The sequence below is a fragment of the Vulpes vulpes genome, chromosome 13 (assembly GCF_048418805.1).
Source record: "Vulpes vulpes isolate BD-2025 chromosome 13, VulVul3, whole genome shotgun sequence".
NCBI lineage: Eukaryota > Metazoa > Chordata > Mammalia > Carnivora > Canidae > Vulpes > Vulpes vulpes.
The window spans coordinates 111,696,600-111,710,325 of NC_132792.1; the positions used below are offsets into that span (position 1 = coordinate 111,696,600).

At 33.3% G+C, this 13,726-nt stretch overlaps 1 protein-coding gene across 1 annotated transcript in view; it reads left to right on the top strand.

Moving 5' to 3' along the window:
* Window positions 1-13,726, top strand: part of PIK3C3 (phosphatidylinositol 3-kinase catalytic subunit type 3) — a 135,110-nt gene that overhangs the window by 98,990 nt on the left and 22,394 nt on the right. Inside the window, exon 21 of the mRNA XM_025997039.2 lies at window positions 1,432-1,506. Within this exon, the coding sequence (XP_025852824.2) occupies window positions 1,432-1,506 (75 nt within the window). The remainder of the gene's footprint in view (window positions 1-1,431; window positions 1,507-13,726) is intronic.

The following is a 13,726-nucleotide window of genomic DNA, read 5'->3' on the forward strand; positions in this document are numbered from 1 at the left end:
TGGGAAGCACCTTCTCTTTCCTAGGCACAGTCTCACTCCCCACATCCTGGTTTTGTTTTAAGGAAGCAGATAGGACAGTGTATAGGTAAATGACAAGTTCCTGTCACACTACAGGTATTTTGAGAGTAACTGATTTGTTACAGTTAAGTGAAATTGTTAGTAGAAGCATTTTTTGGAATGATAGTATGCTTTCCTATAATCTGTATATATGGATATATTTTGAAATATATACAATATAGAATTTTATCTACAATTAGAATATGATTAGTTCTTCTAAACAAATATATTTGAGCTTAAATATTTTGTTGAGTGTTACTCCTATCTAAATAGCCACTTTGGGGAACAGGGCCTATATACAGTACAGAAGTGGCATGAACAAGGACTTTAGGATCATAGTTAGTTTCACATCCAAGTTCAGTGACCTTGGACAATCTTGTTAACTTATGGAGCCTGAGGTGTTTTCATTTGAAGGGTAGTTATAATACTTAACTAGTATTATTACAAAGGTTAGAGATGATGAATGTAATGTGCCAAGCTAAGTAACCTTCAATAAGTTGTTACTGTGATTAATTAATAATTAAAGATTAACCCAGTGAAATTAATGTGGTCATTAATAGGTGGTTCAGTCTTTCGTCTGTATCCTAACTGAAATAAACATGTTTTTGTAAATACTGATGTAGTTATTGTAAGTTTGCAAATTATTTCTTGTCAGGTTACTAACAGGAGCAATAGAATGGAAAAAAGTACTCTTCAAAAAGGTGTCATTTGCTAAATTTTGTTTGATCATTTTTAACACATGGCAGGTTTCTAGACTTTTTAGGAGAGAAAGATAAAAGAATAAAGCTAGAGCCAGTGATTCTGCCCCTAGCCCTGCTGATGTAATTTTTCTTAATACTTTAGAAGATTGTGCTGTGAACTTCTTAAGTGCTATTACCACTCAACGTGAATTCAGTTGTTTTTCTGTCTGCTGGTACTTCATGATTGTTTCTCTATCTAAAGATTTTTCTTTTAAACCCTGCATTTACTTTTGTTATCTTATAGATAATAGGGTTGTGGGATAGTTTGCTTCATTATGTGTATTTTTGTAGATACTTCTTTTTTTTGCTGTCATCTGTAACAAGTGTCCAATTTGAAATGAGAAGTGGGAGAATCATGTTATAGTTAAGGTGTCTGAAGCCTGAATTAACTTTTGATATAAGTGATTTTTATAATTTGACAAAATTCTACAGGATACTATTTCTCATGCAAATAGCAATTTATATTGAATTTTAAGTGGTAAACTCTTCATTGACTCAAAGACACATTTGAGAATTTAAGTGAGAAACCAAAAAGTAATCAAATTGAAATTAAAGTAACACAGACTTCTTTTATATTCATTTGTATATGGTTTGCATGTGTTTTTCACTACTTTTTCTGAATTGTTATTTGCAGCTGGATATTGTGTGATTACATACATACTTGGAGTTGGAGACAGACACCTGGATAACCTTTTGCTAACAAAAACAGGTAACAAATAATGGCTATTAGCAGGTATATACATTTTATATGCCAGTGATGTTTACTGTAGAATCTGCTTAGTAACAAAACAAGTTGCATAAATGAAGATAAATTGTATAGGTCTTAAAAGTCCCTTTATATGGTACCTTTGAAGGATACTCCCATCCCTTACAAGAATCACTTTAGTAGTAACTACAGATGGTCATCTGGCCCTTACTTCTGAAAATGCCTCCTTTCATGTAAAGCCCATAATGTATGCAAGGAGTCGAGTCTCTTACTGTACAGCTAGAGCATTAGAATGTTCTTTCTCTTACCAAACTGTACTTAACTCACATTAACCCCGTCTTTATTTGTTTTTCCCCTTGGAGTTTCATGGAATAATCGTTCTCATCCCCCTCTTCCTGTTAACTGTTGAGCCCCTTGGCTTTAACACTATCTCTAAGCAAACAACTTCCAAACTTACAGCTCTGTGTACTTCAGTCCATTTCTTACCACTTACTTGATATCCCAATTATGTGGCCAGTTATAAAAATTGTTCCCTTCTTCCACTACCTGTGTAATAATACCTGCTGCTCACTTCATTTTTTCCATCTCAGTAAATTGCAGCATCATCCATCTAGTTGTTCAAGCCCCAGGCTCAGGAGTCTTTTTTTTTTTTTTTTAAAGATTTTATTTATTCATGAGAGAGAGAGAGAGGCAGAGACAGGCCGAGGGAGAAGCAGGCTCCATACAGGGAGCCTGATGTTGGACTCAATCCCGGGACTCCAGGATCACGCCCTGGGCCGAAGGCAGGCACTAAATCACGGAGCCACCCAGGGACCCCCACCACGGAGTCATTTTTAATTCTACTTTTGGTGTCATCTCACATATCAAATCTATGAGCAGAATCTGGTCTACTCTTCTCCAAAATGGATTCTGAAGTTATTCAACTCTCTTCATTTCCACTGCTTTGACCCCATTTGAAGCCATCAACATCTTTTGCCCAACTATTTGAATAAAATCCAAACTCTTTATTGTGATAAAGTTATGGCTTGCCCACACTGACCAGTTTGAATGTGTGAATGTCAGACCACTCTTGCCTCAAGCAAATGTCCTTGTTTTTCTCTCTGGAAAGCTCTTATCTCAGATCGTTGCATGTCCAACTTTGTTATTCAATCTAAATTCAAGTGACATATCCTTAGAATAGCCTTTTCTAACTCTGGTCTGAAATGGTATGCTTGCCATACCACCCTTCTCCATTACTCTGTTATTTTGTTTTCTTTACTAGCCAAAGCTGTCTTTTTCAAATAATTTAAAATTTAACAAATATTTATTGAGCACCTACTATGTGTCAGGTATTGTTCTAGGTTTAGGGAATACTAAAAAGAACAGAACAGATACAAATCTAGGTCCCTGTGAATCTTGTTGACTTCTAATCATCATCACCTCCTCCCATTCGGGATGCAGGTTCCATGAGAGCACAGGCCTTGTCCATCCAGGTTGCTACCATGCCTCCAGAGCCTTGAACAACACCTAGCTAAAGTAATTCATAAATCACTGTTGACTTAATGAATGAGTAAATATTTCTGCTCTCTGTGTAGTCTTTTCTTCTCTGGGCTAAATAATTCAAATTTCTTTAGCCTTCCACAGAAAATAGATTTGAAATTACTATTAAAATGGTCTCTCAGGTAAGAACATTTTTGTTTTGTTAATATTCTTGCAGGTTATGATACCAAGAATTTAACACATCAAATGTAACAGTACATCAGATGTGTCTAATTATTAATATATACTTAACCCTAATAATTCACATCATCTGGAATTTAATATATTCAGTTTTAATTAGTGTGAAAAATTATCTGTGGTAGAAATTGCATGTGGGAACATGTCTGTCTGTGTCAAGGCCAGGCAGTCCCTTTGGTAACCAGAACCAAGGAATGTCGTGGAGCTTCTTGCCAAATTTGCCAATTTAGCAAAGGATATTTATAAAACATTACAGTGTGTTTGGAGAGAGAATGTAAATTGGGAAAAGTTTTCCTGTATTCTTCCTTAACTCTTCATCTTCAGTTAAATTTTTAACCACAAGAATCAAAGTACCAAAATGATTCCATTTGTTTTTGTGTTGTAATCATTTTATAATTACAATGGAATTGTTCATTGTATAGAGTGGCATTACATTTATAATGTGATTTTCACATATTTTGTTCCTTTTGAAACTGATAAGTAACAGACCTTTTTCTTTTGGACTTTGAAAATTGCTTTGTCGTATGTGTGTATGTGTGTGTTGACAGGGATGTTTTAAGAATAAGATTTGGAAAGTGGAGTCTATTTAATATACTTCTGTGGTCCAGGCTAAATGGAAATGGAAATATAAAATTTCAGAAACAGGAAGTTTTAAGTGTCTTGTCACCAGTTTTCCACTAGAGGGTGCTCCAAAATTCTTTTTAAAAATCTAAAACTGCTAGGTGAGAGATATATTCTCTTTCTTTTGAAACATTCCTTTTAGTTATTTTTTCTTAACTAGTTCTTTAGTTATTTCATCCATTTATGTCATACAGTTATAATTTTATGTCTTACTAGGATAAATGTTTTTAATTTTCAAGTTCAGTTTGAATGAAATTAGATTATGTAAGGAAACACCAATTATGTGAAGACAAACAGAAGTATAATGCATTCCTTAACTTCTAAAAATTTATAATGATTTATTTTTTAATTTTTTGTTTATAGTTATTTTTAAATGAAAGTATATTTAAAGAGGTTTTACGTTATATTAATTATGTACGGTGTAATTAGACTTTGTATAGTATAGACAACTGTTATATATTTAAAGTGATTTTTGAATGAGGTTCATTGCAGGAAATACACTTCAGTATTTGTAGTTAAAAATGCCTCAAATATCATGAAGCCCTTCCGTTGTATATTTTGGATCTGTTATGCCTTCAGCCCAGATGATAACATGTTAAAATTTTAGATTGTCTTATATAACATTCCAATCTCAGTGGAGCAGTTTTCTTAATAATAAATAACATTTCTCCCATTTTTCAAAGTAAAATACCTTTGGTCTTCTGTTTTGCCAGTTTGAGTAGATTTAGTGTCTATGACTCTGCTTTGGGATGAAAGTGGTTTAGAATGGTAATCAGAGTTGCACTCATTCCCTGTATGTCCAGTTCGTAGGTATGAGAGATGGAACAGAGAGGAAGAAGATACCTAAATTTCATTTTATTGAGGATCTCTTGGGGATTTGCCCACAACACATTCTTCTACCTATAAATTTAGGTGGGACCCAAAAGAATTAGATTGATAATTTGAGGAGTGTGTGAAGGAAAATGTTTCACTGCACAGAAAGAATTGTAAAATGTATACAACAATAGTGTGAAAAAGTGCAAAATAAAAGTCTCGATTCCAGATTTCCCAGAAACTTTTGCCAGTATTTATTGAGCTGTAGATACTTTAGCTTGGTGGAAGTATCCTCAGCTTGTCCACCAGAGGGCAATGTGTATCCACCATAAATGTGAAAGTCAGGAAATTCCTTTGTCAGTGTATTGCCATGTGGTCACTTATAACATTGTTTTCCTGAAGCCGATTTGGAGTGAATGGTGTTTCACTTATTAATGTAGTGATACAGCATTTTCTGGGCAAGAAATTAAAAATTTAAGCTCTAGAATGGGATTGGAAAACATGCAATTTTTTTTTTCAGAGTTGGTGTCCTTTGAGGAATTATTTATTTATTTATTTATATTTTTTTTTTTTGAGGAAACTTTTACAAGTTTATCCAGGGTAATTCGATTGTGGCAGGGCTCAAATGGAACATGATTTGAGTTTATGTCAGTTCTAGGGGAAGTTTTTTGTTTTTGTTTCTATTTTTTAAAATTTGAGGAAAAAAAAGTAGGACCAGTATAAGTGAAAAACTATTGTTTATGATATACAGACTTTACAATAGGGTGAACATTTAATATTAGTTTATAAGTAACTTAAAAACATTCACACACACACACACACAAAAGAAAAAAAAACATTCACACATGAAAACAAGAAGCTAGGTGTCTCTAGTAAAGGGAAAGTTCTGTGTAGGTCCTAAGGATGGTTCTTACAATATGGAGTTGTCCATTTTTGTAGTTAGAAGAGTGGTGGCTTTTTATCTGTCTTATAGCACTTTAGAGTAATAAATACTGTTTGAACCTTTTGTCAGAAAGCTTGAAGTTGAGAAAGTCATTGTTATCATAATTGGGCACTTTTCTGTATCATTCTTTAATTTTATGTGAAATTCACTTCCTTGTTTAATTCTGAGGAACAGCCTCATATAGGAGTTAATATTCAGGCTCTAAAGTAAAAATCTTTGGGTTTAAGTTTCCCCTCCACCATTGGGTAATTTTGGGTAAGTTGTTTATATCTGTGACTCAGTCTCTTTTCTGACTGTGCAGATAATAACTGAACCTCTCTTGTGATAGTGTGAAGGTTGAATGAGATAATATAGTAGAGTTTTTGTATATACTGAGCATATAGTAAACATTCCTTAAAGGCTGGCTAACTGTTATGGTTGGTTTGTTTTACTACCAGGAACTAAGAATGCTTTCCTTTTTTGGCTTATGTAGGTTTTTTTTGAAATCATGGTTTTAGACATAAAAAATAACACATTTCAGAAATTCCCTTTTGTCTCAAGTGGCTCTTTATTTTAGTAGTATAAGAAGGTTTATTAATTAATTTATTAATTAATTTATTTTTGAGGTGGGGTCAGTCAGAGGGAAAGGGAGAGGGAAACAGAATCTTAAGTAGGCTCCAGGCCTAGTGTGGAATCCTGATGTAAGGCTTAATCTCATCACCCTGAGATCATGACCTGAGCTGAAATCAAGAGTTGGATGCTTAACCTACCGAGTCCCCCAGGTCCCCCAGTATAAGAAAGCTTATAAAAGAGACACAGTCAATTTGATTATTGATTTCATCTTATTCTTACTGTATTTTAAAGTAAACTTGATATTTTGAAAAGAAACATGTTTCTTTTTTCCTGGGGGAAGCACAGTAGTTCAAAATCTAAAATAGAATTTATTTACTATTCAAATGGTGATGCTTCCTAAGATATCTGTATTTAAGTTAATTAGTTTGGTAGGTAAAATATACTCTAAAATATAACTTATAGACTAACTTTCTGTGTTTATTTATTCCCTGGAACTTGAGAAAAGGGAGCATAAAAAGTTTTATGCAATTAGTAGGCACCCAGTAAATCTTTTAAAAGGAATAAATGAACTAAGTTTTTCATGTTATTTTCACCCATCTTTAGCTTTTCTAGAATAATGTTTCCTACCTAAATTTAGTTTTCCTATAGACCGTGAATGTTAGTATTATTTGCCAGTTTGATTGGTTTTTCTCAATTGATGTATGCAAAAGAGAACCAGGCACATAAGACCACCCCTTTTTAATCCATAAATACTTTTTTAGTCTTTATTAATCATTACTGTAGATTCTTAGGCAATGAGAAGGACTTACCTTCATGTGAATAGTTTTCTTTTTAGACATTATTTAAAATCTGAGCTTTTGAAAGTTTCTTGAATATTCAGTATCAGGAAGTCAGTCTTCTTATGTTTACTGAAACGTACCATAAAGAAAATGTTAATAGTTTCTATAAAGGGTTCTGGTTTTCTTTTTTTTTTTTTTAAGTTTGTTTTAAAAAACATTATTTATTTTCATTAGAAGTAATAAAAAATGATAAAGTGCTATCTACTCTTTGTGCCTAAGGAGCTGGAAATTGCTTACTTCATGGAGAAAGTAACTTCCTTTGAGTCATGAAGAATGTATGGGTTTCTATGGGTTTCAGACAAGTGGAAAAAAAGCACACCTTCTGGTAAAAATACTCAGGAGCTGAAATAAACAGTGCCTTTGCAAGTAATATAGGTTGGTTGGATTAGTTTAAGGTCACATTGTAGAGACAAATCAGCTTACGTCCTTTTGTATCACCTTTTATATGGCAAAGCTTAATTCAATCATTGTAGTAAAACTAGATTGGATACTACTTTTTTTTTTTTTTAAGTTTTCTTATTAGGTGATCTATTTCTTAAAGCTGAGTAGACACTGTATTTGTTTTCTTTTGCAATAAATAATTTTGGAAGGAATTAGATTTTGATACACTTTAAAGCATTCAAGTTCCACCATGGACTAGCAACCATAAATTAGATTAATAAAAAATTACTACATTTTTATAGTGACCTTTTGAACAAAAAATGTGTCAAATTTTAAAGTAATGAGGTTGTACAACACAGGGAAACTGTAACTATTAGTATTGAATATGAGTTTTAATTCATTGAGATGATTCACTTTGCCGGTGTCCGTCCCCCATCCCCCGCCCCCGCCAACAGTGACCTAACTGCAGTTGAGAGTTCTGTTAGTCAATAAAAAAGTCTATGAGAAGTCCTCAAGCTTTGGCTTATATCAGTATCATCTAGAGAGCAAGTTAATACAGATTGCTGGGCCTCAGGCTCAATTTCTGATTCAGTACATATGATAGGGTTTGAGAATTTATTTCTGTAGCAAAGAAAACTACCCATAATTACTTGAAAAGATTATTAAAATTGTCCTTCTAAAAAGTCCTTATCTATTTGGAGGCTAGATTCTCTTACTTAAAACAATATATCATAATAAATAGAAGCAAATATGAGAATCCAGCTGTCTCCTATTAAGCCAGACATTAAAGAGATTTGAAAAATCTAAGGAGTGCCACTCATTTCACCAGTTCTTTTTTTGTTTTTGCATTAGAAAATAGTTATTAATCAGGAAAAAAATGTTTTAATTTTGTTGATTTATTATTTTTAGATTCATATCTCTAAAAGGTCTCAGTTTTCATTTTAAATGCAGTAAATATCAATAGAGGTAGCCCAACTAAGGCTTATTTTGGATCTTTACTGATTTTTAAGAGTATAAAAGGTCCCTGAGACAAAAAGTTTTAGAATTCATTATCAAAGGCTATTTTTTTTGTTGTTGTTTATCTTCAAAGGGTTTCTGTTCTGCTTTAGACATTAAAATAGTTCTCCAGAAGAAAAGAATACTTAAAGGAATAAAACCTACATTGGCTTTAATGATTGTAGGAAAAATGAAAACATAGAAGATTTAAAAATGTGTTTTTCTAGAATAGAAATGGACCATAGAATCGCGTATACTAAAATGTGGTTTGCCTACTTTTCATTAGTTAGCTTTCTTTTGTGCCTATTCTTAAGAAACCTAAGATCTTAACAGTTGGATGTGAAAAAAATTATATGAAATATTTAGCAGATAATTGGAATGTCTATGCTAGTCTATAATTAGGTATGTCTTACTGTTCTTCATTACTCAAAAATTATTACTGAAAAACATTTTATTACTGTGCTTTTAGCTATAAGTGAAAATAGCTTTAACCAAGTATATTCTAAGGCTTAACTAAGCTAATAAGTATTGGGAGCATTGGGAGTGTATCTTAGGGAGTATTTTTAATTCCAAAAATAGAGGTTCCATTGTATCAATAAGTAGTTGTTCCCCATCTTCTCTGTTTCTAGGTTTCATGGTAGGACAACTTCAATATTCACATAAGAAAACATAAGAAAAATACAACATTTACATAACACAGGCATTTTGTGGAAAAATAGTAAAATGTCAGGTTGTTTGCAAAGAAACTGAAGATTGGGAAACTTAACAATAGAGTAGAGTGTCAGGGAAGAATATTTGAATTTTGGATTGTGTGGGATTTTTCCAAAAAATAGAGTGTATTATGGAGAAAAGAGAGTCAAAGAGAAGAATTAAGCTTAGGTGTAAAAAAATGGAGTAAGTACAGCTTTGAGATTGGTCATATATAATTATTGGATAGACAAAAGGGAAATTAAAAAAAAATAACCTCTACTATGAAATACTATTTACTTCAGCAGTATTTATTCTCTTTAACCCAAGAACTACACTCTGGACTACAATTTTAGAAATAAGTTAATGTCACTTACTCAGATGACAAGAAAATTTAATTAGCACCTCTTATTCCCTTTGTATTGCAAGTCAGGGACAAAAGGCAATTACAATCAGCATTCAGTTTGTTTTATGTACACTTTAACTCTTGACTGTTAATAGATTTGTTAATAGATTTGAATAAGCCCATACCTCCTGAATATCTTGATTAAGCATTTTTTTTATTTCATGAAGTGCATGTTTTAAATCATTACAAGTTTCATTTTAGACATTAACTTTTAAAGAAGCATTCCCTTTGGTATCAACGCAGATGAATTTTCTTAAAACATTAATAGCCTCTTTTCAGAATACATGACTCTTTGAACTTGCAAAACATAATAATGGTTTCATTGTTAGATACTGAATCTTTAATGCCTTAGAATTAAGCAGTAATCCTGTTCTTTGAGAGTTTTCTTACAAGAAGGATAGAAATATACTCTCCATTTGCAATCACTGATGCAGAGCTGACATTGGAATTCCAGTAATGGATGTAGTGAAATGGAGAAAAGTGGAGCTAAGTTTCCTATTAAAGGATGGAGCCCATTAAGTAAGCCATGTATGATGGCTGATACAGTTTGATAGTAGGATAGTATGATTTATTTTTAAAAGTCAGTTTTGAATCAAAGATTGGTCAGATAGGTTATCTGCTCAAGTGCTGTGTATCATTAGAAACATATATTGGTAATGAAACAAAACATTTTGTTTTAAAGATTCATTTATTTCACAGAGAGAGGGCTTGTACAAGTTGGGGGAGGGACAGGAGGAGAGAATTGTCAAGCAGACTCCCCACTGAGCACAAAGCCCAACATGGAACTGGATCCCATGACCCTGAGATCATGGCCTGAGCCAAAACCAAGAGTCGGATGCTTAACTGACTGAGCCACCCAGGTGCCCAAAACAAAAAATTATTTAAAGAATTAAACAAAACCAAGGAAAGTTTACCTCTACCTATAATATTGTAAGCTTCTCATCTCTTTTCCTCTTGAAGAGTAGAATGGTATTCGTCTAACAAGTGGGACCTTAGAGTGAGAGTAAAGCACAAATGAAGTGCTTAGCTTAGCTGAACAGAGAATACATGTTTTGTTGAAGTCAGTGAAATCCTTAACAGAATTTGATTAGGGACTTTTTACCAACTCATGGAAAATTCAGTGATTGCATACCCCTTGAACTTTTAAAGAATTAGGAGACAATGCTTCCCCTGTAAGTACTACAATTATCAAACTCCTTATTCTAAAAATTGTTTCTTATCTTTTCTGGAATCATGGACTTTCCCTGGGGAATTTGGTGAAGTCTATGGATTTCCCCCCCAAATCAATTTTATTGTGGCTAGGGACCTGTGAAGCCCATTTTGGAATTCTGAAATGGTGTTTTTCAATCATGAGTAATACACAGAATTGTTCTAAATAGAAGTGAGATCCATTGTATTGACGTTACATTTTATAATCTTAAGTATGTATAATATAAAACCTGATGTTGACTTCTTATGCATCTACTCTTCTATAACTATAAAGTAAAAACAGGTTTATGAATTAAATCATGTTACAGATTAGCACAATGTAATCCAACAACATTAACGTGACAGATGAAGTAATATTGACATGAAATTGTCATTTGTAGTATGAGTATGGTATAGATAGTATAGTATGAGTTCAGAGTGCTGTTAATTAATATATCCCATGTGAATATTCTTAAACTACTTTTCTCTACTTGAACTACTTTATAACCTTCATTTGTTCAGCATGTTGTCATGTAATTTCAAGGTATAACCAATTGTGCTTCTGTTAGTGTTAGCCTGAAGTAATTGAAGTAGCCTTGTTGTTTAATACTAACCCAGTCCAAAACACTGAAATCACAAGGTAGTACTAAGTAATAAGGATCTAGGTGATCCAGACTCAGCATCTGATAATTTTATTATAGATCTTCATGGAAATGAACATACAAAAATTTTAAAACAAAACAACTTCCCATAAGAACTGTTTTCTAGAAGGAAATTTCTTGTATTAATGTTTTTAAAGTCTAAGCTGTAAATGTGAATTTGAGATAACAGTGGTTATCAGAATAGTGCAAAATAGTCCAACTAAGTGCTTCCGAATGCTAGGCCTTATCCTAGGTTTCAGTACTATACAAAAATAAAGCAAGATTCTTGATTATAAGACTTAATGGTTCAGGAAGAGTTTAACCTGGGGGAGAAAGCTAAATGAAGAAATCGTTTCATTACACACTTGGCTGAAGTGTTTTGATATGAATAGGTGGGGTAGGAGCCTCACCAGTAACTCTTTACCAGATGGGTGCTGATGTAGGTCGCCCTGGTGTGAGCTAGAGGAACCATTTCACTAAGCTGTTACTTTTTATTTTGAGAGCAAGGCTGGGGTGGAGGGGGGTTTGAGGTTGGGGGTTGACAAAGCCCTTTTTCAATTCTCTTCCGGTTCCTTACTCTCTATATCTAATTATAATTCTTTCTCCCTCACCTCCCCCAGCTGTCATTTACTATACTTGATATACACATTCGTTTAAAAAGTTCTTTAGAGACTTCCATCAGTTCTCCAATTTGAACAGAACATTTTAATCCTGGTATAAGCTTAAAAAAAAAAAGACAAGGAGATGATGTGGATAAATGGAAAACTGGTTTTCAGTAGAGTGGTTACATTGATAATGGCCACTTATTCTATAACCAGATGATGATAGTGTTTAAACCTTTGGATACTCATTCATGTGTAAGCTGTTGTTTCTCTTTATATATGAACTTCATATCATAGATGTAGTACAATGTCCACTGTCTACTCCAATTTTCAGTGTAGTTTTCTTTGCTGTTGTTTGAAAATAGTACCAGTATCTACTTTGAATTTTACTTAAATTTAATATCATTATTGCCTTAAATTTTCCTTAAATTTGGACTTTTAAAATTATCTGGCCTTGACAATCTGAAGTTCTTTCTCATTTTCACAGTTGTATAGGATTTCCATCTCACTGTATTATTTAGTTTTTCATTGTAAGAACAAGCCTGGGAGGAGTGGCAAATAATAAGACTGCTTATCCCTTTAATTCCTGGCAGTTGTGATCTCAGATATAAGAGACATAAATACCAGTTCAGTATATTTTAAACATCTTTAAAATGGTAGTTATTAATATCTATTTTTGAACAGAGTTCAGCATTTTAAATTTTTTAAAAAATGGTGATTGAAGTATTGAAGTTAAACATTTGTAAGTATCTTTAAGAGATCTGGTCATTAGATATTAAATAGCTTGATTTGGTTTTGCATTCAGACTAAAATGATTTTTTCCTCTTAGGGACATAGCTTCTAAAATGGGACAAAGCTATGGATTTAACTATTCTTGACTTAAACGAAGTTTTTTAGTTATTTTGCTTGACACACTCCTCTATAGCTTTGGAAATAATTGCCGTAACAGTGGACATTTAGACTGTTTCCTGATACCTGATCAAGTGAAACAAGGTGTCAGTTGTACTCAAGAGCAGTTACACTGCTGACTCAGAGGGCCCGCCATACGTTACTGTTCACTTGGGACTCCAGGGCCACTCTAGAGTCAGTTCTGTGCCCATCATTGTTTTATATTTCCAACAGTGACTAAATGTTGGAGGATAACATTTATAAGTAACAGTAATAATGCTCAGAGAAAGAGTAGAGGTTTTAGTTAATGTGTTAGTGGATAGAATTGATGTATAAAAATATTTTACAAGATGGCAAAAGTATATCCAAAGTCAATACATGTACTTGAAGAAGGAAAGTTTTTGGCTGCTTCTCTTGAAGGGGATGATGGGTTGGGGTACCTAAGCTTCCCAAATACAATGGTGAAGGATAGGTTTTCACATAAAACAGGTTATGTATTATAAGACAAACAAGAGTGGGCAGATTGCACTAGGGAGATTTTTGGATAGCTTTTTAAATGAATTAATTTCTTCATTTAATATTGAGTGCTTACTGACTGCCAGAAACTATTCTGAGGCTGGGGATACAGCAGTACATAAAATGAGCATAAATGTCTTCTTTGGGGGGAACTTGGGTTGTGGGATCCTGGGGGCTACTTTTTTGGTTAAAATGTATGACTTTTTTATACTACTTGTAAGTCAGAAGATGCTTTATGAATTCAATGGTGAATCATTCTCTAAAGTGAATGATCAGTCACATTCTTACCTATCTTGTCTGTGAGTTTAGATAACTGTCCTAGGGTTTGTTGTCATAGCACTGCAGCTGTCTTCAGCTCTCGGCAGACATAAATATTGTGACTTCCTACTCTGAAGCTACTGAGTAACATGGATTAGTTGAAAATGGTTCAGATG